This window comes from Perna viridis, chromosome 11 (genome assembly GCF_037379345.1).
Source record: "Perna viridis isolate PV_CMFRI_1.1 ecotype Kerala chromosome 11, ASM3737934v1, whole genome shotgun sequence".
Classification (NCBI taxonomy): domain Eukaryota; kingdom Metazoa; phylum Mollusca; class Bivalvia; order Mytilida; family Mytilidae; genus Perna; species Perna viridis.
This window is the reverse complement of record NC_142455.1, coordinates 11,946,515-11,973,979: the sequence shown is the minus strand read 5'-3', so window position 1 is coordinate 11,973,979 and position 27,465 is coordinate 11,946,515. Positions and strand designations below refer to the sequence as shown.

The 27,465-nt window shown below is 32.2% G+C and overlaps 1 protein-coding gene and 1 long non-coding RNA gene across 2 annotated transcripts in view; one reads left to right on the top strand and one right to left on the bottom strand.

Moving 5' to 3' along the window:
- Window positions 1–23,245, bottom strand: part of LOC148603001 (uncharacterized) — a 46,262-nt gene extending 23,017 nt beyond the window's left edge. Inside the window, exon 1 of the mRNA XM_088553936.1 lies at window positions 23,110–23,245. Coding sequence (XP_088410062.1) covers window positions 23,110–23,161 — 52 coding nt within the window. The 5' untranslated portion in view covers window positions 23,162–23,245. The remainder of the gene's footprint in view (window positions 1–23,109) is intronic.
- On the top strand, window positions 35–4,745 carry LOC148603002 (uncharacterized). The gene is made up of 3 exons (XR_015916910.1): window positions 35–73; window positions 1,105–1,941; window positions 2,769–4,745. It is a non-coding gene; the product is annotated as an uncharacterized LOC148603002 (long non-coding RNA).
- Window positions 23,246–27,465: the final 4,220 nt, after the last annotated feature.

Below are 27,465 nucleotides of genomic sequence, written 5' to 3'. Positions count from 1 at the left end.
TGTATTACAACACTATTTTTATCAAATACACAATCTTCTTCTCAGGTGTACTGAAATAGAGATACATTTCAAGGTGAGATTTAAATGTACAGAAAACAGAAAAGTTTTATTATTTTCTGATTTACACATGCACAGGTAGATCTCTGTCTGTTTAAGACAAGTGATCTGACTTGACCTAAAATGCTTTATTCAAAAGTCTGTTCAAACTTTGGAGAAAAAGTCAATTTCTGACAAAAACAATCATTTTGAAGGTAGCTGAGTACATGTAAATTAAAAGCAACAATTATAGGTCAAATAAAGTAATTTGAGCATTTGCAGTTTTCTCATGATTGTAGTAGAGATATCATTTCAGCTAGACCAATACATGTGAACTTGTTTAAAGTTTCTTTTTTATGCATATTAACTCCATTTAGAGCTTTTTAATGTTAAATCTACAGTCTAACCTGCCGAAAACATTTTTAAGACTAAAGTTTGGTCCAGCTAAAGCTAAATTTACTGTTGGCTCAAATGAACTAAAACAGACATACAGTTACACTTTATTGGATGTTTGACTATGGACTTTGAACCTTGATAAATTCAGGGTTTGGGTAAAACAACTAGTTTCAATTTACAAGAATCTAGGGTCATTTAACCCCATATCTTAACCTCAAAATTGAGAGTTATCTCCCTGTTCACCTAAGCTCCTATTTCTGACAATCAATTATGGACATTTAAAGTTAAGATACAAAAGATAAAAATTGACAGAGGGACACATAAAATGCTGAATTCTGCAGCAGGGGTAAAAATTATGAAATACAAGCTGGTAGCCCAGACCATATTTTTGTTTAAAATTTTCTATGTGTTCATAAGTTCAAATGAATTTTACCAAATGTTTGGTAGCCCAGCTCACATCAGTAGCCATGGGCTAAGGGGCGACTGCTAATTTTTATCTCTGTGTAGCAAAGCTATAATCATGAGGATTTTCATGTACTTTTTTATTGGTCCCTTATCACAGTCAGATTTAGATAGTGAAATATGTTTTGACACATTCCCCATTTCCACATGATCTATTTTTAAGGATGGAATGTCAATGAAGTCTTATACACATTTATATATACATTGTAGATGCTCTGAAACATGAATGGCTCAAAATTGTTCTGTTGGAAGTTACCTCTTTCCAAAATGACCTTTACATTAAGGGAGGGAATGTTTGAACTTTAAACACAATTGTAAGAAGTCTCACATTTCCATTGGTCGATACATAACGGATAAAACAACAATAGTGGTACATTATCAACTTTTCCATTGGTCGAGATATAAGGGATAAAACAATATAGTGGTACATTATCAACTTTTCCATTGGTCGAGATATAAGGGATAAAACAACTTAGTGGTACATTATCAACTTTTCCACTGGTCGAGACATAAGGGATAAAACAACGTAGTGGTACATTATCAACTTTTCCATTGGTTGAGACATAAGGGATAAAACAACGTAGTGGTACATTATCAACTTTTCCATTGGTCGAGACACAAGGGATAAAACAACGTAGTGGTACATTATCAACTTTTCCATTGGTCGAGACACAAGGGATAAAACAACTTAGTGGTACATTATCAACTTTTCCATTGGTCGAGACACAAGGGATAAAACAACTTAGTGGTACATTATCAACTTTTCCATTGGTCGAGACACAAGGGATAAAACAACTTAGTGGTACATTATCAACTTTTCCATTGGTCAAGACACAAGGGATAAAACAACTTAGTGGTACATTATCAACTTTTCCATTGGTCAAGACACAAGGGATAAAACAACTTAGTGGTACATTATCAACTTTTCCATTGGTCAAGACATAAGCCATAAAACAACACAGTGGTACATTATCATTAAAGTCAAATGTTATTTGAGAACAAATATCATATGAAGCTCCATCCCGCATAGGCATTTGCCACATTTCAGTAAGATCCTCTTTCATATATTCAACGTATCTTGCAAAACTGTCATTTAAAAAAAGACCATATGGATTGAAATTGCAAAACAATGTTACCGACAAATTCATTTTACACTTATAGATTACAACACATGTGATAAGGGACACAAATTTAAAATGGACGAGAAGAAATTTAATTCCCTCAACCTCAAGATTTAAAGTCATTTACACCCGTACCCTAAAGGACATGAAAGCAGACATCTTATTTACATAAGGTGACTTTTCAGAGCTTGGGAAATTTATCACAAGGCTGTAAAATTGATAGTCACATTATAAGAAGCTTAAAATAAGTTTAAAGCTCTTTGTTTCTTCTTCAAGTATGCATGGTTGTAAGTGTTTACAGTGAGAGTACTAAGTCAAGTAAATAAAGACAAAAATTATCAGATCAACACATTACTGTCAATATAAAAGCTTTAAAAAAAACAAAAAAACGAGAAACATTAATTTGGCTTTCAAGGGCAACAACTCTTCAAATGAATCTCTGATATTTACAATATCATCCCACTGTCATAAGAATCAATTCAAGAATTCAAAAGGCAATAACTCCTACAAAAATTCAATGAACAATCATAACCTTACATGAAAAATTTTGTAAGCTTTGTAACAAAGTATCATTTTAGCTATTGAAAATTTTTATCTTGTACTATTTTCAAAATAGGAGCCAAAAACAGTTTTATCATCATTAAATCCTTTCAAGAGAGATAAAGAGACCCAATGGGGACTTTGAGGGGACTAAAGATAGATACATTGTAGTTGCAATTATTTTCCTGTACATACATTTCTTTTAATTTGAAGATGCAAGCTGATATTGGTATGATGCACAACGTAAACAACTACATGTATATGACTCACTGGTGGAGATTTTAACGTTCTTGACAACCTTTTCGGGTCTTGCGTAGATGGCAAGGAAACTGATACATGTGCAGTACATGTATGTGCAGTTCATATTTCTTAAAAATGTCTTAGTTATAGTGTTAGCCTGTGCAATATGAAAGGTGTTATATTGTATCCAAAACACAAAAGCGATGTGCCTGGCTATTCAATTAATTTCAGTAACAAAACACCTGCATTTATCATAGCATAACAATGAGGATTATATTTTTAGATGGCGAATTAATGGATGGAAATGATATGTGCCATTTATCAGTTGTTGTTTATATTCTGAAGACAGATACAGTTACCAAATCTGAACCATTCATTTGACATATATTCAATGCATTTGTTATTGACCATTCAAAAGTGATGACTATAAATCTGCAAGCGCCATTACACCCTGAATGTAGGCCCATTCAATATTAATCGAAATTCATACTCAGTGGTTTTCATATACATACCTGTGCATGTACAAAGCTAATAAAATACATGTACCACAAAATATCCGTTTATCTTGCCACTAGGGTTTCTTCTAAACAAACTGATGGTTTTAAATGAAACCATGTCAAATTTTTCTGTTACATGTAGCATACAATTTCACACTACTGTGAAAGTACTATAATTTATGAATACCAATTTTCATGGCTACAGAAAGAAACAAAAGTTCGTCGATTTGTGAATTTGTGCATATTATGTTGGTTCCTAACTTCCCCCCCCCCTTTTTTTTCATTTTAAGAACCACATGCATTTGTCAAGCAGAAAGCAGCAGTTTTAGCTTTCAATGACGTTTAAGTTCAAGAGATGGTACAAAATGATATGATTAATCATCTTTCTTTCCTGTATATATTTTCCAGAATGAAATAGAGTTGCTGGATAAAAACAATAAATGATCAATCATTGCTGGAAAATGTCTTATTAATTTTGAAACCTTAATGAACAGACTGCTCCCAAATAATTTTTTATATTTGCCAGCCAAGTATTTCTATATAAATCATAATACTACAGTGTTACTGTCCTATAAAAATATTTATGCTGAATCAGCTGTGTAACATTCAAGGATAACAAGGATTTATCAAGGTCAGTAAACCTTTAATGGACATTTTGACCAGCTGATGTAAAAATTTAGTAGGATAGACAGTCATTTTTAAATATAAATTACAATTACTGAATCTCAAATTAATTGAATTTTTAGACTGATTATTTGAAACATTTACCAACTACAAAGATTCCCACTCCAAAATATCCCTTAACTGCCACCATTCACCACTTCTATACTGATCACTCCTTTAAAACTAATTTTATTAAAATAAAAGATAATCTGAGATAAATTAAAGACTGACAAAAAAACATTATGTCTAAAAGTTTAAGAATTTAACCCCTCCTTCTTTTCATAACGTTTTGGCATGAACCCAAACTCCCAAACAATACAATCATCATGTACATGTACTATACATGAAAGTGCTCCCTAGTGTCAAACATTTGCATCCAGATAATGAAAGTAGTACATTCCCATTAGGGCTAGCAAAAATGTCTGTATTTCCATGGGGATTACTGTCTCATTCAAAATTCTGAATACTTCGCCATTTATGACATTCAGTGTTAATGGACTAAGGAGATGTACTGACAAGAATTCAGGAATATCAGGAATGGTTCATGCTAATCGGAACAAATCAAGGATATTTTTGCTATTTGGAACTGTCATAATACATAATGTACTCCACATTGTAATGTAAATAAAACCATAAAATTATACTTAATGGCTACTTTTATAAGCATATACAGAATATCACATGTACAAATGTACATATACATGGATATAGTGATTCATGGTTCATCTGTCTGTCTGTCTGTTAGTCTGTTAGTCTGTGTTCATCCATCACACCATGGGGTTCAACTAAATTATTTAACTTGACTGATTGACTGAATATGGTTTCACATCCAAAAGCCGATATTTTATGCTTTTCAGGACAAAAATGTTTGACAATTAGAACAGACCATTACGCTCGGCCAGATCTTTATTGTTTTAGCTCACAGAAGCAACAGCACGAAGAAAATGATTTGGACAGTACAGTGTGTACATACATATTGCATGGACCATATCTTGACATAGAAATTAGGAATTTATGGTTAAAAGAGAAACGGTTTCTATTTAAATGTACCAAGAGAACATCTACATGTACTGGTACTTTAATATAATAATAATATACAAAATACAGTTACTGAGAATATATTATTAAAGATTTTATCATTTTTGATCTGAATACATGTCATATTTTTTCATACTCTCAATTTTAAGTGGAGTTTCAGATTGCTTCTCTGTTAGTATTCTTATGTGTTATTTACTGGGTAAAGTTGGGTGGGTCATTCTTTCAGTCCTCATATTGTGGATATTCTATTTTTAGAGTCTAGTCATAGTCTCAAAATATGGATATTATTGTACAATGTACATGTAGTTTCTTCCTCAATTCATTGTCTCTTCTTGTTTTTACTTCCATGTGGTTGCCTAATAGTAAAACAATTCCCTTAACAAACTATTTTTGTCAAATGTAAAAAAAAAAAAAAAAAAAAAAAAAAAATCACATACAAGAGCCATGCACCACTTCATCCCAGCATGCACATTCCTAATAATTTGGCTTTAATGCTTGAAAGCCATTAAGCATGCTTCAAACCTATTCAACTGAACAATAATATATATAATTGTTCATTTCCTTTTGATTCATAATTGGCTATGAATAAATTATTACCGATCAATCCTCTCAATGATACTTGAAAATTTAGAACTATTAAATTTGTGCTTTATTTGCCTTACACAACCTGAAGAAACCATCTAAACACAACCAGTTAAAGACAGGTGGCTTGAATATTGACCCCATTTAGCCTCCAGGCCCATCTATTTCAGTGAAATCATAATTACCTTGATTTAAAAGGCTGTATTAGGTCATAAAGCAAATTTAATTCATTAATATTGACATGAACTTGACAATTTATTGATCACCAATGGATATCATTGTAGATTCATCCTGTATTACAACATCTGCTGCTTGGCGAATCTGTAGTATGTTAAGTATTTAGATAACTGCCGATTTGTTAGATAATCGACTCAAGTAATAGATACATACAATATACATGTATAGTTTATAGTATGCTGCTGACATGTTGTTTTAGAAAAGCGTTTTTTTGTGGATTAGTGAACAAACACAAGTTCATGGATTCTTGAATTTGTGGTTTTGAGGATTTCAGTTTACTCATCGATCGAAATCTCCTAATCTTCCCCGAGGCCCTCACACACAAAAATATATCTACTACAAATTAAAAATAAACAACACAACAAAAAAAAAACAAAAGCTGATTTGACAATACCCAATCACTTTAAGACAATACAATATAGAACATTAAAAAACAGTGTAAGCAGCAACAATTTTCTCTTTTAATACTCTATTAAAAAGTGTTAAGGTACTTCTTTAGATTGATTTTGAATGAGTTGTCAGTGGCTTGATTATGTAAATGTTTGGGTAACTTATTCCACAAGACAGACCAAGAATATATGAATGAATCTCTAAAACATTCAGTTTTAATTTTTGGGATTATCAAGTTTCCTTGTTCAGCATTACAATCATATTTACATAAATGGGCATATATCTTTAATAAATCAATAGAGAAAAATCCCTCAAGTCAGTTTTGCTAAAGCCAGAGATCACTGAACAGGCTGTTCATATTTTTATGCATATGTAAAGGGGAGGATTGTGGAGAAATCTGACTAGTGTGTAGACTTGTATAGTATAGATTTCCCATAATCCTTATTCCTAGAACGATAGAGTTACTTTAACTTGTCAATACTGGTAGCAACTAATGCATCAATAGATATGACTCAAAACTTCCCTGAATGCCGCAATGGCTAGCCAAGCATACAGAACAATGTAGGATCAAATTTTCAGTTGATACAATATAGCACTTCATAAAAGGAAGGACTTTCAGACCCACAACCAAAATTTTAAGGAGAGGGATTGAAAGGGGGATAACTTGGACCCAAATTTTCTTCAATTTTACAGTGCTAATATCCAATTACATTTATAAGCTCCTTTTCATAGTTTTGAAATCTTTTTGATTACAAAGGGATTGTCATATCCTCGAACTCCTCTTGGCTTATTCACATTGTAACAGTCCCACCTTTATAAAAATTATATAAGGAATGCCTTCTTTAATATATTCAGAAAAAAGGTGGAAGCAGATAAAATTTAATATTATGGATTTTAATTACCAACTTATTTTTCAATTTTTCTCAATTAAACACACCAGAAACAATTGCAGAATGTCTAAATATTTTATCATGTCATTTTAAAATTTGCAGGAGACATTTTTCAATAGAATCATGCAATATTGAGCGTGTCAACAGTTCAATCTCTGAATTAATTGGAAAATGTTTAAAATAGAAATCAATACAACCATCAACAGCATACTATTTTAGTCACACAAAAAAAACAAGCGGTTAACAATACAAATAGCAATGGTAGCTACGATTTAATAACGAGTATTTAACAGCAGCTTTCTTATGGGAATCAGACATTTGGTTTGAAAGCATCAAGTTGGAATAAGTTCACCTTTCTGAGTAGAAAACTGATACCCCCAGCCCCCTACCTAGAAACCATACATGTACATGTTTATAGCAAATTCCAGACCTGGCAAAATCATTTTTCAACCTGTCGTACATTTGGTCCATTAACCTAACAAAATCTGCTGGACCGAACAATTATCTGCCAGACCAAAACAAAAAACAAAAAAAACCCAAGAATTTTGCATTGCTTTTTTACTCGATTCAGACATCATCTTTAAACCAAAAGTTCCTGTTGAGGTGTTTCTAATAAAAAAAAATGTACCGGACATCTGGTCCAGAAATCACGCAAATTTTACCAGACCGTTGGCTAAAAGTACCAGTCATGTCAGATGGTCCAACAAATTCTGCCATGACTGAAACTCCATGTCATTCCGATGGGAAACAATAATTAGTGGTGCACAATGGCATCGTGTGATAAAGTGAATATGTGAAAGTTTCCTCTTATTAGATTCAGCATTCTAAGAGAAGCTGCAGATTAGAACTTTGGATGGATAAACAAACAGAAGAACAAACACACAGACAGACAGACGGGCAGACAGCATGATCACCATATATCTCCCAACTTTTCAAGTGCCCAAAAAAGTTCCGAAAATAGCTGCATGCCTTTTATCAGAAGTTGCAGTAGCACTAGCTTATAATAAGCCTTCATGTACAAATGTATATTCCCTTAACTACCTAAGTAATCCCTAAGTAAGGTATATCATTCATATTTATACATAAATTATACCAAGAGAAGAGAGTAGTGCCTCTGACAGATACTGCATACCACTGCATAATACGACCTTGGAAACAGCAATTGACTGTCAAATGTCACCATGTAAATCTCTTTGTATGATGACAATAATGTCAAATCATTTGGTCATTTAGTAAAACAAAGTATTTCACCAATATATCACTACATAGGTCATAAAATAAGTACACTGAAATTAATAGCATCCAAACATCAGCTTTCATAGTTTGTGTCAAGGGCAACTTCGGACATTTATTGCCTTCTGTTTCGCCTCCCAAGGTTAAAAAATAAAGTTTTAAATGGTCCAGGTGATCTTGAAACTCATTTTGTGACAGGAAAGAACAGCATAGAGGTTCCCAGGTTATTAATGGTTACCAGTTTACCATTGATAGACTGACAAATTAGACAAAACAATATTATCTTCTATCATTCTTGCATAGTTAGAAAACATGAAATTGTAAGTGTTGTCATGCTTAGACACACCCCACTCAATCTTACAGGAAGTTGATATCCAACAGGAATCAAAATCACATACAATGAATGTATATGTCCCACCTGTAAAAGACACATACCACATTTTAAATCAATCTGTCCAGTGGAATCTGATGGAGATACATGTACCTGTAATTGCGACACAATTTTGGACAGACAGACTGAATGATGGACAGATATGGTGATTCCCAACCACCCAATGAATAGGGGTACAACACATCCCAAGCAGGTAAGTAATTTGGGACATGGTAGTTGAAAGATTCTCACATCGCTTTGTGTTCATGTCATCATCTGTACATTTTTTTTTGGCTAAAACTACATGTCCATTACAGTGATAACTCTCGAAATGAACTAGTTAATATTGGTCAATAACCAATACTTGTGACATTAAATGGGTGCATGATTTCAAATAATGCAATGACCACTAATACATTTTTTGTACACGCATGAATAATGCATAATTTTTACAAATATCAAAATAGTCCACTGACCCATGCCTCCTAATCTTTTTTTAGGTCATTTTAGCATTTGAGGGGCAATGTCCAATTACCCCCTCAAAAAGTGTTCCCTGCATTGTACAGTTCACAATGTGCAGCTAGGCACATGTACAATGAATGTTTCAAAGATTTTTCAACATGAAATTAACGTCCTGTCAGTCTACATGTACCAAACTTGGCAAGGGGCATATTAATGGGGCTAGTACTTTCATTCAGAAACAAGGTATAGATTCCAAAACAAAATTGACCTACAAAGGTCACACTAACCTAATTTTGTCAACAAAATGCTGGCAAGCTTTCCACTGCAATGGCTGAAGTACATCCATTGTACAACACACAAAATGACTAAGATTAACATGAGCAGATTCTGGCATTCATTAACCTGACAAAGGTTGATCCTAGAAAAGGTGTTTGGCCGCATTACACAGGGTCATATACAATCATAACCCTGCCCAGGAAAGATGCATCCTAATACATTAACTACATGTACAATCAATCACTGAATCTGGCCATTATAAGACAATTAAAATAGCTCAATCCAAGACCTCCAAGGCTGGATAAGCTGTCAGCAAAGCCTATTGCTCCCACTTAAGAACATGCCAGCTAATTTGAATAGTGTTCTAGGATTCTACCAGAGCAAGCGCAATTTTGGTGCGGGGAAAATTGATTATTATACCACACTTTCCCTTTGGCAAGAAGAAAGCGCGAATTTCTTAAAGGATTTGTTAAGTTCAGAAAGCTAACTTAAAGTGTGGGAAAGTTGATCTATATTTCGAGTTTTCCAATGGAAACCTAAAATTTAAAAAAATCCTAGAACACTGTTAAAATTATTCTTTAATTTCAGGTCATGGTGAAAATTAAGACAGTTAAGTTTATTGCACCTTCCACCATGCATACATGTATACCATCAGCCCCTAAAAAAAAATGCACAAGAATTTTCTAAAACTTTGCTAAGAAGCACATTAGTTTCAGACATCAACAAACAAAATGCACTAGTACATGTATATCATTCTTGCACATTTGAGATACAGTGTAGTGCCTGGATTAATATTATGAAAGAATACTGGTAGTTATAGATACAAAGTATGGTGATCATATTGAATATTAAACAATACACTATACATATATTTAGTCTAAAAACATCACACAACATCCATATCATTATCATCTCAATCTGTCAACCAAATTTGACTGAAGGATGCTAAAAGCCAGGCAAATACATTTAGACCATTATTACTTCAACTCTAATTAGAAATCTCAAGGTCTGAGTGTTTTATAGAACACCTGGATCTTGACATCTAGACCATAACTCTGTCCAAAGAACATGCATGTTAATCCAAACCATATTATTACAGTACAGCTCTGGGTGACAGCTGGCAGACAATAAATCATGGCAGGGCTTGTTACTCAGAATAAATCACACTGCACAGTAGATTAGGTACATGTGTTATCACATATTAACTGTCAAATCTTATTTACGCCAGGTATGAACTTATCAATATATTTCAATAAGTTAATATTGCAAGGATTTCTAAGTAACAATGGTTCAAGGCCAAAAAAATGCATTTTCTAGAACTGGTGGCAGTACTCACATGTATTTATGTAATGAGTATTTATATAAAATTCATGTCCACTTAAATTACTACCTGTACATGACATTCTAATTTTCACCTTTATGCTTTCCGTAATAAATAACCAATTGCATGCATGCGTACCTATTCTGTATGAAGACATTTGGAGCAAAAACTAGGTTTCAAGGAGCCTGAATCTACAATATTACAAAGGTACATCATTCAAAAATCATGATTTCTAATTCAGCTTTTAAGGATTTTAGAGTTTTTTAATAGGACCTTATCTGAATTAGAAGGTTGAAAAACATCAATTTCACATACAGTAGTAATATGTATAACAAGGGAAATAACTCCCATAATGATGATGAATGCCAGTGACAGCATGATCTTATATGACCTTTGTTCCAAGGGAGCTAACCAGCTTTGATATAAGTACAGTCAGTTTATCAAGCAACTACAAGGTATTGTGAGCAATATATTTAAAAATATGAACATGTACAAAAGCATACACTGTGTAAATGCATACTATTTTAAAAAAAAACATGAAATTTCATTTTTCCTATATGATAGTTTTTTTTAATTAACTTAAGACAGTTTTTAGTTCTCTTGTCTCAGACAATACCAAGATCTGGTCCAACTATCAAATTTATGAAAAAATGCAGGAATGTTTGATGTTAGTGTCATTTCTATTGGAAAATGATAATTCTGCCTTGCTAGTAACATAGCTACATGTTTGTTTTGAAAACATGTATTATCTTATCAAAATAAAGCAAATTAATGATAATTGCTCATTATGCAATTGTGGATGTATTTATTTTGCTTAAGTTACAATTTAATGTACAATGTACATGTACATGAAAATGTCAAGGAAGTTAAAAAACAGGAATGTATTTCATAAGGCCAAAAAATAATAGTCTTGTTTCCTGCTACTTGTAAAAGTGTACTAGCAAGAAAAACATAGGTAGCTTTGTAAGGAAATTATATTTTTCAAAAACATTTTACAAAGAGATTCTAGACTTCAATGGTGCTCGAGTCAAAATTACCATAAAATGTTTAGGGTAGGCACAAAAATCTAGGGTCGGTCTGGTAGTAGGAAACAGCATTATTTTTTATGGCCAAATTAGCAACTACTGGTATACACTTTACAATGTATAGAAAAGCTTATTTGTTGTTTCAGATTCTGTAGAGCATAGTATGAATAACTATATCTGATAAACTCATCTCAATCTGCAAATTACTAATTATACAGTCTTATTCTGCTAACATATATTTTGTATGTAGTACATACATGTACATTGTACATATACATGTAGGCAAAATTTAATACACCTAGATGAATTATTATTAGGCTGTGTGGGCAGTAATCAGTGTTTTTACCTAAAATTTTGGCTTGGTAGCCCACAGCTTAAACTTGGGTAACCAGTATGTATATAGTTCTTTACAATCAAAGTAGAAATTTAAGAAGCCAACTCTTAACTTCAGGGGCCATTGGAAAGTGGGCTGCTGCTAATTTCCTCTTGGCGCTGGATTCATCTTTCTATTTCAAGGCTTTAGGTAATGAGTACTTCTTGTATATAATTATTATTTTTTATAATAATTGTATTTGATTCTGATGCTGCCAATGAGAGGTACATTGTACATGTAACTTCTAGAAACAAGTTTACTACAAATGGAAGTTAGCAATATACAAATGTAAGTACCCACATGATTGGTACTTTTGTATTTAAACCCTCCTAAATTTGGGAACAGATCTATATCTGTCTTAATCTTTCACTACTACATGTACATGTATCAACTGTTGTATCACTGTCATTTGCCTTTTTTTGCATAGTCAACTCGCAAAGGTAAAATCCCCCCCCCCTTTTTTTAACCTATTTGAAACCACAAAATTTATCTGATGTAGATAAAAAAAAAGCAGATCATAAACCAAGGAAAGACAAACACTCTGACATCTTGTTTATATTAAAAATTTTCTGCTTCAGCTTAAATGGTTTTAACAATGAAATTAATGCCAAGCACCATGCTAAACTTATCATCAATTGTTCAACACACAGAGAAGTTTAAAAGAGCCAAGCAGGCCTCCAATTACCCCAAGCTGTTTTAATGGCTATCCCTGACAAATTATACTGATAATATCATTTCCAGAGCTGGAGGTCGAGTAGAGCAACATCCTCTGAGGTAATTTATACATTTGTCTTGCAATCTCTGGGTATTTCAGAATTTCAATTACAGCCTATCTCCAATGAAAAATTAATGCGTAATTCGTCAATTGTATAATCAATTATGATGATCACAAGGGGAAAAGCTACTACAAAGATCTATGTTTCTGATTATGAACTTGAAAATAGTACCATACAATGCAGGAGTTACAAGATGCAAGGTTTAAACAGGAAAAACAGCCAGGCAAAGCTGGCTAAAGGATACCTGGCAAGCCTCCAGTGACCATGCTGTCAAAATATGAGAGAAGTTGTCAAACGATAGGTTGATATCACTTCACTCTGAAACTGAATCTGATGATGTGACATACATCCATTGTACATGTGTTTTTAAAGCGTCAGTCAAAATATCAAATGACAATGATGAGCAGTTTCAAAGAAAAGTAATGAAAAAGTTGTGGACAAATGAACAGACAGACGGACAGCATGATCACTATGGTATATGTTCAATGTACAAAAAAATGTACCTCAAGCAAAGCATAGATATTATAAGTTGGGTCACTCAAGTAAAGAGGTTGCATGTACATATACAAAATGTACTTATTTCTCAAATTTGAAAGCCAAGAACACAATCACAACAGGACCTGTGGCAGAATCAGGAATTCAGAAAGAAGGGGGTCATTACTCCAGTAATTTTCAGTATCATCAAATAAAATTTGAGATCCTAAGTATCCAAGTTCTCCAAATTACATTTAATAAACATACATGTACATGTACATATAAATGCTCCACATGGATACTATACACTACTGGTAATATGTACTTTTCAATTAATCTTTGTTTATGTACCTCATTTATCATTATTTTACATGTCATACATGTACCTGTACATGTAATACCTGTACCAGTACATGTATCCTCTTAGTTAAATTACAGTCTCAATGATTTTACAACTTCTTGACTGTTAGGCGACCTTTTACTGACCTCTCTTGACCTAAGATTCAAATTTCCCACTTCATTGTGAAGCATTTATTATCTTATTCACATGATAAATTTCATTACTTTAAGTTATTCCTACTGAAAAGTTACAAAGGTTGACTATTCATCACTTGAGCTCCAACCAAGGTTTCTTACAAACCTCACTTTTAATGACTTAAATGCATATTTCAACAAAATAATGCACACCTGCTCCCAAAAAAATGAGTAATTTAAAAGTGTCCAATATTGCACATAACCATTGATTTAAATTTATATTATGACATGGTCACTTTTACTAATACAACAAGGTTTTTTTTATATTCTAGATGTTTAAATACATGCGCAGTTGTACTTAATTTCTGCATAAGATCTCAAGAGATAATTTTTGCAGTTTATTCAGAAATACATGCATCATTATTAAAGTAAAAATACTAAATGTATTGTGTACTTGTAGGAACCCATACATGTACATGCACATTATATTATGAAAAACATTAATTAAACCTTATCCATAAATAGTGTAAACCTATAACTTTATCAAAAGCTTATGTATTGTACATTTCTATCCACATTCCAGGAAAAATGTAATAGACATCAATGTACATGCATATAAGTAGCACATTTCTTACATCCTGTGTCAATTTTATCATGTTGCAAAATTAAAATTATCCAATTTATGTAGCTACTGATGTTTACATAATGTTTTAGTTTGCATAGAAGTTTCTTTCCTTCACATTTTCATAGGAAATACTGCATCAAGGTAAATAAATTGACAGATCAAATGCAAAATATTGATTTTTTTTGTCTTACAAAATTTTACTGCAACCTAAGTCTAAATAACTTTTTTCACACGTTCAGACCTTCAAAACTGCACTGCGCACTATACACACCAAAATACGATATTACAGCATTTGCATGATTCTAACAAGGACTATTACTTTAAACATCACAAATTCAATCCTACTGAGCAAGTTAAATTATTACTATACATGTAACACATACAAATATAGTAACATGTATGCGTTCCCATGAAATGTTAACTAATTTTCTACTTGCTTTGCAAGTTCTTAAATAGACCGTAAATTAGTTAAACATTTTGTATGTATTCATTTGATGTCAAGATGAAGTAGAGTACATAATTTGCCATTGAAACTTTAAGGATAATTCACAAGAATTACAATGAAGGAGAGGTAACTGACCCTGACATGTACACCAATGACCCTTCACAAGATAAAATTTAAAAAACACTTTGACAAATATTTAACAAAAAGATGATCAATCGCATTGTTCTACAACTATGTTCAGTTTAACATTCCAAAAATTGTTTAATATCCCAACAATATGAAATAAATAAATATCTTTTTAACTAAGACACAGTTCCCATTATCTGGAAGACAGGTTATGTTTTATGAAATTTTAAACAGGATATTTACACATCACAAATCAACCTGAACCACATATGGCTTGCTTTCCCACAATTCTTGGATTGGCCAGTTACAGATAAAATTTGCATAACCTTGTTTCAGGTCAAATAAATGAATAAATTTGAGATGCAACATTTCAACAGTATTTTCCAGCATTATGTAATTTTTCATTGAGATAGAATTCTGTTATTTATATAAATGACACGAAACATTCACATGAGTTTTTCAACCTACATTGTACATGTACAAAAAGTGTCAACAATACCTTACATTTATACAGTACATGTACAATGTACATTGTATGTGTGCTGTGGGAGAAATCTGATTTCCTAGGTCACACATATCAAAGACATTGCCTGGTCAATTTCAACTGTACCAAATTCTTTGATGTGCATGTAAATTTATGTGTAATTAGGTATAGTTTTAAGTGTCAGACTCTGTAAGAATCAGGCAGTGGGTGAAACGTTCTCCATTTTGAATGTTTAATTCGACTATTTGCACCATCAGAATAAAGGAAGAAAAAGACACCATAAAGCTGATTCATTCAATGTGTCATAGATTTCCTTTCCTCTTTCGTCTATCCCGGACTTGACTTTTTATGAGCAATTCAGTGGGTGTTTCTAGAAAAGCAGAGGACGCTTACCCTACCGGTGCACCTGGTCCATGCTCCCAGTTTTTAGTGGAGTCAGAGTTGCTCATTTGCTTTTGTTACTTTGTATGCAGGGCTTGACATTAAAATTTTAACCAACTTGTCCCTTCAGGCAAGTGCATGACAGATTTTACTTGCCAGAACTCCAAAACCACTTGCCAAACAAAATATAAGATGTACCCTGTTTTGACAGATGTCAAACTCTGAAAATGTGTTATTTGCCAATTTGGTGTCGATTTCGGGTGTAAATTTCAAGACACGAATCAGCACTTATTTGATACATAATGAGATTAATTGGGAGAGTTTTATGTTTAAAGCAATAATATCTTTTAGTATTATTGAGTTTTTCATTGAAAAAATACGCTTTTAAGCTTAATTATAGCCAAAATTTACATCGAATGTCACCGTCAAACTCTCAACAGAGATCAAAATGGAAACGCTATTTGATTTGTTGTTTTTTTATAGCGGAGCTTTCCGATTGGTAGTTTTTTATATAACATATGTACCTGTGAAAGGGAAAAACCAGATTAGATCGAAAATAGCAGTGCAAGTTGCCAAAGAATCCTGACGAATAAATCATTAATAACAAGAAATTTTCTGAAGATATTTTGAGATAAATATGATTATTTTAAACTTTTTAAATTCAAACACCTGGATTTTTTTTATTTGCCTGATCGGGCTAGCACTGATTGACTTTCACTTGTCCGAATGGGATTTTCACTTGTCCCGGGCAATCGGACAACCGTTAGTGTCCAGCACTGGTATGTATGATTTTAGCCACTTTATGTATTTTGTTCTGTTTGTTTGTTCTCCATCCCTTGATTACTTTTCCAATATTAATTTGGTAAACTGAGTTATAATATATATTGAAATGTACTGAAAATGAACACTTCAAGGGCAGATAATTCCATCAAAAACATCATATTTCTAACATTCTAGAGAAATCCAGTGATGCAGAGATCAAATAATGGTCTTTTCAAATAGAGAAAGCATCAGTCTTTGAGTGAAATTCATATATACATATATTGTCAGATCAGTTGGTTTTTGACATGCATGTTCCTGATTTTTCATATTTTGCCTGATTCTTACAGAAACTTACATGTAACTTTTATACATGTGAAATACATGTACAAGTAATTTAATACTATGCATTTTAACACCTGACTTACATTTGTACATGTACATGTATCTAACCAGTTTCTGCTCCAAAAGAAAGTCAGCATTTCATAGTTCAAATTTTTTTGCTACTTTTTCAGTCTGCAAAGATGCTAAATTCATTTAAACTGTCCTAGCAGGGATAATAAAAGTGCATGTGAACTTTCCCAGGCCTTAAAGCTGCAAAAGATTTTCATTAAAATCGTATTAAAAGGAATTATGAAAAAAAAAAAACCTATACGAATATATCTATTGTGTTCCTAAACTTGATCAGAATTGCCACTTAAGAGATTTCATATTTAAAATGCATTGTAAAATCTTAAATGCACAAAGTTCATGTATCTTCAAGCCAAAAGACACCGCCAAAATTTCATTGACGGGTATTTCAATAACTCTTCTTGTGAAAGTAGAAGTTATAATGTAAGCCATCTCTGAAGAAAAAAGACTTAGCTACAATAGCCGGGTATTTAAATTTACATTATGCAAGCTCAGAAGTTTTGTGTAGAAACGTTGACCTTGGGGACACATTACACTAATAGAAGTTTTACAACTTGAGTGTTTACGCTGACTTATGATTTTATTGGTTTTATATGTAACCTTTATACAATTAATGTGTATCTAAATTTAAAAATACTTCAAGCATATAATACTCAGTATGCCTGAGGATTGATGGTGTAAGAATACAAATGTACATGTATATGAACAGATATTTTTTCCCATACTTAGACATTATCTAGAACATTTAAACCTTCAAGTTATACTGATACGAACTACATTTGCTCCATATAAATTGGATGAAGTACATGTATGTACAAATGCACTATCATGATGTGCAGATGGTACAGTGTACATGTATGAAAAGGCAAATCCAAAACTTTGGACAATAAAAGAGCCACTAATAAAATTAGAAATTTTATACCTTTCACAGGAAGTTGAAAAACTGGGAACACAGGATCATGTTAGAAATTATGTCTGTTTTTTTTTTTAATCAATTGAAATGCATGTTTGTACATTTGGTTGTACATTTTTGTATATGTGCATGTACATTTATGTAGTTTTGTACAAAATAAAACATACATGTATGTACATGTACATGTAGTACTGATCTGAATTAAACTCTGATTAGAACACTATAAGGAAACAGAACTATATACACTGTATATATATAGTATATGTTTTGGGAAAAGCCAAGAGTTGTACTTTTCCCAATTTAGCACTGTGCTATAACCAAATCATGGAGACAATGTGATCAATTTTGAATAGATACGTTGTATAAATGTACACTGCAGATTTTTTTCTGATAAGACATGAAAGAGACACATGTACTTCGAAAGAATTGCTACTGCCAGATTAGCCCCGAATAGCTCCAAAATATTGGCTAAGGCACAAAAAGGTGACAGCATTTAATAACATTATCCATGAATTACTGTGTATTACACCTACCATGTAAAAACCAATATAATGAATAGCTTTACAAGACAAGAAATGCATAATTGCCTCTGTGATTCTATTTCATCAGCAGTGCAAAAAATATAAAAACAAGTCATTATCTGACATGTTTACACCTTGACAAAACACTACTAAGTTCTGTACAATGTATACATGTACCTATACATGTGCGCTGTTGTTGTATCATATTACCATCATCTTTTCTATAAGGTTTGAAGTTACAAATTTGCATACATGCATATGTACATTGAATTTATAATTTTTTTTCAGTGTTACGGTAACTAGCATGTTACTGTTTTAGCCAACACACTGGATCAGCATTAGTAATAAGTAGAAATCAATTTGATTGGCACTTACGATATATATCTCCATCAATAATTTCCCTTCTAAATTTAGCTATTGATCCAGTCATTATATCTAGCCTTGTACAATAAACAGCATTTTTGTCTTATATCCAACAGGCAAGTTCCAGAAATCTGAAGCTTTTTTTAACCATGGGCCAAAAAAAAAAAAAAAACAGTTTTGTAGCCTGCAACCAACAGAAAAAAATAGGGTAGGTAGGTAGGTAGGTAGGGAAATTATTTAATTTTTCAAAAACATTTCACATTGAGTTAATGGAGAATAAATCTAGATTCTTTACAGTGCATGAGCCAAATTGGCCATATATGTTTAGGGTAGGTAGGGTATCAGGAAACAGACATACATGTATTTTTTTTTGTCTTAGTAATGAAACAAGGTGGTCACTGTTCTTGTCATGTCTTTTAAGGTTGGAAGGAGGGAACAAAAGAATAAAAACAGATTTAGATTAAAAAGAATGAAAACAAAATTAGATTTGAAAATTCAAACAATGCTATGACATGTACAAAATGCATGTGTACAACACTCTACATGTACAAATGTACCTGATACAAATCAATGCATACTGGTACATTGTACCATATTTTAACTTACTACATTTGTGCATTGTTAGTAATTGTAACATTTTGCTGATGAATATCATAAAATTGTGTAAATGCATTTTTATAACCATTATACATGTACATGTACATATAATATGCAAATCTGTCAAATAGTAGCTGAAACAGGTGTTGCATCAGGTTGCAGTTTTCTGCATACATATGTCAGGCTTTCAATCTCTATAATTAATAGTCAAGGTACTAAATAATTGCATGGAGAGATGCCAGAGATAGCTTTAGAATTGTGTTATATTGTCTGGGATATCTCACTTTGTTCTACTATTTATACACTGTTTATTCTAGAATATTAGTAATAATTGGAAATAATACAGTGGAAACAAATATCCCATTATCAGATGGATTTTTTCTATGTAATGTATTAAAATGAATATTGAATAAGCATCTTTATTCCCATGAGGTCAATTAGAGGGAGATGCAATGTAGACTGTGTGTTTGTTTACATTATGATGTACAGATGTACATTGTACATGTATGCAATCATGTACATGTACATGTACAGCTACTATAAAACTATCCTAATACAATGTACTGCATCTACATTTTATAATATTGACAGCAAATAGAGTACTGGCATAATTTTCTATTTAAAACCAAGATGACAGGGACTGTGCCATAACATTATACCACTACATAGTTTTGGGGGTTTGTCAGGCAGCAATTCCCACCATCAAACTTGAAAGGCAATTAATTTGTACATCAAGTAAGGATGTATGGTGGACCCCAGACCCTCCTCATCAGATTTGGCTGGAAAACCTCTTTATTGAATGTATAATTTTGTCAAAATGATACCAATAACAGCCCAAAACCCCCTTTTTCAGAATCTCTGAAATTACCTGTAGGTCAGCCACATCATGTGAAATAGACTTTGGGCAGGATATTCACATACATGTAATTTTACTACCCATACAATTACATACTGGTCTTACATGTTGGGGCACACGAGCATAAACACGTTCACATACATGTATATACATATATGAAACAACTACACTATACATGTATGTAACATGTACAATTTATACATTGTATATGTACATGTATGTCCACAAAACCTAAACACCTGATGGGTACTGGACAAGTTATCTTTCTAGATTAATGTACATGTACATCGAGTAAAATACACATGTACATGTATGTTATGCGACCTTTAGAACAGCAAAATAGTACCAATTTCTGAAATCTTAACAAGATCTCTCATCAGAAGCATGTTGACCTTTACAAAAGTAAAGTGATGCCCTTTGACAAATGAGGAATCATTATAGGTGACAGACAAGTTCAGATGTGGACTGGTTGTCATAACCTCCTCTGCATCAAATAACCTCACTGTATATAGATTGATATTAAAATAATTTGTATGATTTATGGGACTGACATGCATATGACTGGTCAATTGAGGATCCAGAGTACATGTACAAATGTATACTGTACAAACCTACATTTACATGTTCATGTATGTAACACATCTACAATGTACATGTACAAATGAATATTCCATTAACTACATGTGTGCATGTAAAATGTACATGTACATTGTGCATGTATAATTAATTAAAGCACTTGTACATGCAAGTACCATAGCCACTTCTGAAAAATACCAAATGTACAAAATGTATATTTGAATACACATACATGAATATATTTTACAAGTACATACATACACGTGATTTACCAAAACATACATGTATACAGTTACATGCACAAGTACATGTACATTTGCACATGTACATCACTGTAGAAAAATAAATGATAAAAATTTGCTTCTTTACAATGTTACATGTAAGTTGGGTTAATACAATGTAATTTTTAACTATTGGAATTCCACTGGCACATACATTTTACAGAACATGTATTATATACATATGTACATGTACTATATTTAATATAAGGAGATGTTCTGCTTTTAATATATAGGAGATGGATTATTATTCTTTCATAAACAAATTCATGTACATTGTAAATGTGTGGTTGACCTATGATACAAATATTTTTAGTACAGTATGATAGTCAATGAGTAAATAGCCTCACCTATTTTTTTTTAAATTGGGTGAAATAATATAAATGCTATATTACTTACTATACATGTACATGTACATGTACATATAATTAAACTGAAATCTTTTTTTATCAGCAAGTCAACAATGTTATCACATTCATATCAATAATTTCAAATAATATTCATTACCCTATTAAAACTATAATTTTTAGTACTTAACAAAATGACATTGTCCTCCAGGCCTTTAACATTTACTGGTGTGGATAATTCAATTTCTGTGAGAAAATGTCAACAACAATGCTATAGCATTAATCCTCAGTTAACCCTGTTAAATCAATGGTCAAAAGAATAATAGTGATTTAAATGAATGTTATAGGTGTAAATTGGTGTTCAAAGAGCCCTAGACAGATGTTATTATGTAACCCCCTCTAAATTACAACACTACAAAGCAATGGGGGAGTGTTAATGAAGCTTAGTGCCCCTCATAAATTTTGTCAATCTAAAATGAAAGTAGCACCATCCTTAGAAATAGTCTAGATAATGTTTCTCCCTGAGGTTGCTTAATCTAGAGTTTACTCATGAATAAATTTAGCAATCTGGGAATTCTCCTCCTAAATCAATAGATTTTTGAACAAGAATTTAATCCATGGTTTTGATGTTTTCAAAATCTATAAATGATACAAATTCCATTCAAGGTCTTGTTAATACTAGAAATATTTGTCATATTTTCACTACAATGTAATGCATAGTGTACATGAAAAAAAAACAACAGTAATCAATAGCTACACAACAATGTAGACTTTCTATACAGATTACATCATAAAAAAACACTGTCATTTAAAAAAGTACTGCCATATTTTATTCCAATTTCATTATTCATCCGGGTATTTCCAATTAGCTGCCTAGGTTCAATGTATTTAATTTCATTTTCACCTTAATTAAGGTCTGAAGATCCACTATACATAAATCATTAATAATTAAGAAATTCTGAACCTTAAAATTCACATCAATGTTTCATTTTATCACATACAATAATATAAAATTATGATCTTAATAAGCTTGTTAATTAGATGCCAGACAAGTTTTATGACCAATAAACTCTGGGCAATGCACAGCGAGTCAAAACGAAAACGAAAGCAGATCATTCCACATAAATTTGACATAAATAGAACATTCGCAATCGTCTGAAAGCAATTGTCAATGTTTAACCATATTATCTACTTGAATAATACCATGACTATCGAACCGTGGAAAATTTCAATTAGTCTACCTGCATTTTTTAATGATTAAACCCACGTGGTAAAATAAATTCAAAGCCGGTTTCACATGTTCAAAAGCTGAAATCAATCAAATGCATCTGCGCCTAAAAATCTCTGACGAACCAAGCATTTTATCTTTTTTCATCTTTTCTAAAAGAATATAAATTGATCTACTTTCATTATGTAAAGCCGGTTCTAAAAATTTAGATTATGGCGCCGGTATTGTTGACAATGTCAAACTGTTCAGGTAAATGATTTCAAATACATAGATGATCGACTTGCACAGACCTTAAGTTGTAATTTTCGCAAACTGCAACTTACCATAAATTGAAACAATAAAAATTGTAATTAAAGTTATTCCTGATAATTCCATGTTGAATATATTTCCCTCTTTAAGTCCACTTCAAACGCTACCAGTACACAGAGCGTTATTCACCGTCTATCGCCCTCTATGTGTGACAGAGTTATCGATCTTGGAATTCCCGCCAAAAATTTATTGGCCTTAATGACATTTTCATTTAAATTCTGCAAAGTAACACGGAATATCTAGGAGAACAGATATGTTGAAATAACAATATAACAATATGAGAACTTTCAAACAAAAGCATGCCCTCTCGAGTGAAGTTATAAGTACAATATAGTATAGACCGAATTATTCTGTCGTTAGAAAGCCATGTTTATCATTCTACATTCATCATTTACTAACTTGACGTTTTTCATTTATTTTTATTTTTTATGCATTTTGTGCAGCATAAAAAATAAAAGTTGAATAAAAAAAACGTCAGATTAGTAAATGATGAATGCAAAATGATAAACATGGCTTTCTAAACGACAGAATAATTCTGTCTACAATATAGTACAGCCTATATGATTATTGACATAAATATACACATGTATCATATGTCTCTAGTATGATCTACATAGTCTTTGAGGGTTGAAAATGATAAATTTAATTGTGATGATGCATTTTACTTTTCATCTTTCTTGTATCTTATGTTTTTTTTTCTCTTTATATTTTTTAAACGTGTTATTAAGATGTATTGTTTCTATTACGTTCATACGAACATTGAATAGAAAATAAAGTACTCCACTCCGTTTTGTGAACTTTCAAACTTAAGCCATTTTTTCCCTCTTTTTAATCTTTTTTTAAAATCGGTTTTGGTTACAGACCACCAATTCAACCAATGAGCATTTGGAACGTACGCAAAAATAGTCCTACGCAGAAATTACCCCTGTTCCTCATAGTGCTGTGAAAAAAGTTCTCATCTTATTTTAAAAATTTAAACAGTTTCTGAAAGGAAAAACATTTCTGTACATTTTATAGGTGCATTTTGCTTCTTGTGATGTGAAGCCTAATCTCCATAATGATTTTTAAATATACCCCTATCTTGTGAAAACACTGAGATTTCCCATGCTATTTATAGACCCTTCACTTCCGGTGACCAGTACTGCACTGCAAGTCTGCTAACCCCACATGCCATTCTGAGGATTGTGAGCTGACATATGTAGAATCATGCTGATATATAGTCATCTGCAGGTTAAAGTTAAGGTAAAGTCCAGAGAAGCCATTGAATATTGTGAAATTAGCATAGAAGCCTATGGGAAGTGGAATTAGTGGTTTTTAGCCTTAAGGCGACAAAAATGTATAACAGACATGTGACTTTTGACGTGGGTATAACCGATAACCGATTATATAATTACCAACACAGTGATATAAAATACCACGCACCATACCTCCAATTACACATATCTTTTCTTAAAAATATATACATGAGTAGTTTAGAGTAATTTAAAGGTTGTGTTCCATTCAAGTGTAAAACAATTTTCACCTTTTATCTGCAGCCAAATCTTATTTTATACCCTTTTAGTGAATATGCTGTTTAAATTCCATTAATGCATGTTGTTTTTAAAAAGATGTACAACCACTTTATATCTGGGTGGAATTTGGTTAGTCGATCTAGATATCAGATATACATGTAGTGATATATTATCCTAGTCGTTCCGATTCATATATATGTACATGTATCTATAAAACTAAAGTACATGTAAATGTGTGGAGATCACGAGCTTTCCATTACGGACGCAGAATATTTAAAATGCAGACTGCTACATATGTAGCCAAGTGTAATATTGCAGATTAAAAACAATTGAGAGATCGTGGTTGCATATACATATACGAATGGAGCAATATTAATATTATGTTTAAACAAGACTCAAGCTACAATAGTGCGATTTAATTTTGGGACCCCATTAAGCCTTTATCATGGTGTACAACTCGTAGTGCACGGCCCGAAAAGAATCTATAAAAAATAATAATCATTATAACGATAAAAAGGAACACAGAGCTACATCTATGGAAATATTACGAAACAAGAGGTTGATTCAATTTTGGAAGGGCTCTCCACCCCTTATGCTGGACAATAATGGGTGGTGTTACATAGAAAGTGACATGAACCCCCCCTTTTTCGAAATTTCTGGATATACCAAGCACTGATGTGTCGTATCAATGAACAAGAATAATCAAGAGAACCAAGATTCGAGCGGATTTCAAAAGAACATATTCCAATGATAAAGAATAGGCAGTGTATATAGACACACGCAAGAACATAACACATACACAGAAACAAAAGTAAATGAGGAACCCGGACTCCACTACATACTGAAAGAACGGACCAGCTAGGTGATTTGGTAGGGTAAGCGTTCTCTATAAAGAAATAGATACAAGTAATTGCACCTTCTGGGCCCTTGTTGGGTATATCAAAAGAAAGAAAACTGAGAAAATTACAATGTAATTAAAGGTTTAGTTAACGCCACAGTCTCCACCGAAAACGAAAAACACTGACTACATTCCCTGTAGATGCTGCATGGTTGATACATTTGTTAGTGTGCATGTATATATATATATATGTATGTATGCATATACAAATAAAAATGTATGTATGAACATCATGATAGACGGTACAGTATCTCTGTAAAGCCTAGTAACAAAAGCAAAAGCTCTCAGGAATTCGCCACGAGCAGTAGTGGATAAGCACATACGTTCAATATTCCCAAACGTCATGAACCATTGCTGAAGATGCTCTTCATTTGCGCTACTTTGTACAATGAATTTATCTTTATCAGAAATGAAAGCTTGATTTTCTATTTCAGGTCGATTTGCAAATGGGTTGTCATTACATAATTACTGACATAAGTTCCTTCTATATAATCTCTTTGTATAATCTATTTGGCTACACTTGAACATGTACATAACGTATCGATCATTTATTGGTCATAAACCGAATGGTAATCGATCTATTAGCTATCTATTAGCGATCTATTAATCGAACACTTATCGATCGAACTTTCAGGCGTACTGTTAGGATTAGGATACGTACAAGTTCTATTTTTAGTATAAGGGTTAATATTACAAATAAATTGTTTACTTGTTTAAATTCATTTACTGGATTTTTTCCATAAGTGTTGGTTATGTAAATGTATGTTGTAATGAAATATATCGACATAATTAACTTAAGCTTGGCTTACTGCTCTTTGTAAATAAAAAAAAAAACATGTTCAACATGACACCCTGACAACGCATGAATAATATAAATATAAACCCGATGAATGACAAAATTTAAGCATTTTTTACGTATTTTGTTTTTGTTTTTTTTTCTGTTGTTTGTTTGTTTGTTTGTTTTTGTTGTTTTTCGTTTATTTTTATTTCCTTTCACAAAACACAGAAAATCGAAACAAAATCAATAAATAAAAAATAATTTGATCATGAGCAATGAACTAACTTTTTGTGAAATTTTGGGCAGATACACAGGCTTAAAATTCAATTTTATATAAAATAAATATTTTTTTCTCTTATTATCGCAAAAAGAACACCAAAAAAAAAACGTGGCAAAGATAAGTTTTATTTATCCATGGAGATCCCTGAAAAACCACACAATCCCGGAAGTTCCGCCTCATTTGTGTTTTTGAAGTTGTTCCGGACTGAGGGAGCGACATGTCAAAAGTTAATTATAGGAAAACTGCCACAAATCAATCTATAACTGAACGACTTTAAACTTTATTGTCAACATGTCAGTAAAAAAATGTATTACATTGACCTAGAGGCGTAAACAACATCGAAATTGTAGGTGACAGGGATAAAAATATTTATCTTATCTATGTAAATTATCAGATTAATTTTCTTTGATGTTTTGCCGAATACATGTAAATGTTATAAAACATAAATTATCTTCATTTGATACATGTATAGCTCTATAGGTCTAACCGAGAAGCTTTTTTAGCAAATTAACAAGTTTCCGCCTTCACACCAATTATTTTTTGATAAAAAAAATCCTGAAAGAAAACAATGGTTTATGACGGTGTTTGACTTACCCAAAGAGGAGGTGTAAACAAAGAAAAAATGCTAATATACACGCTGCAGTGTTAAGGACGCATATTATGGCAGACGCCGATCGATGCATGGTTCAATTGTCTTTCTTCCGTAATTAAGTTATTATTTTCAATAAAATTAAACGGTCGAGAAAACTTCCTAATACAAATCTTTTCGTTTCTTTATCGCAGTGCTTACATAATTTTTTATTTAAACTTGTGAAATGTCCAGAAGTGTACTTACCAACCCCACCCCCTTGCAGTTGTTTCTTTACTACATATAGGTGACAGATTCTAAAGATTAATACACTG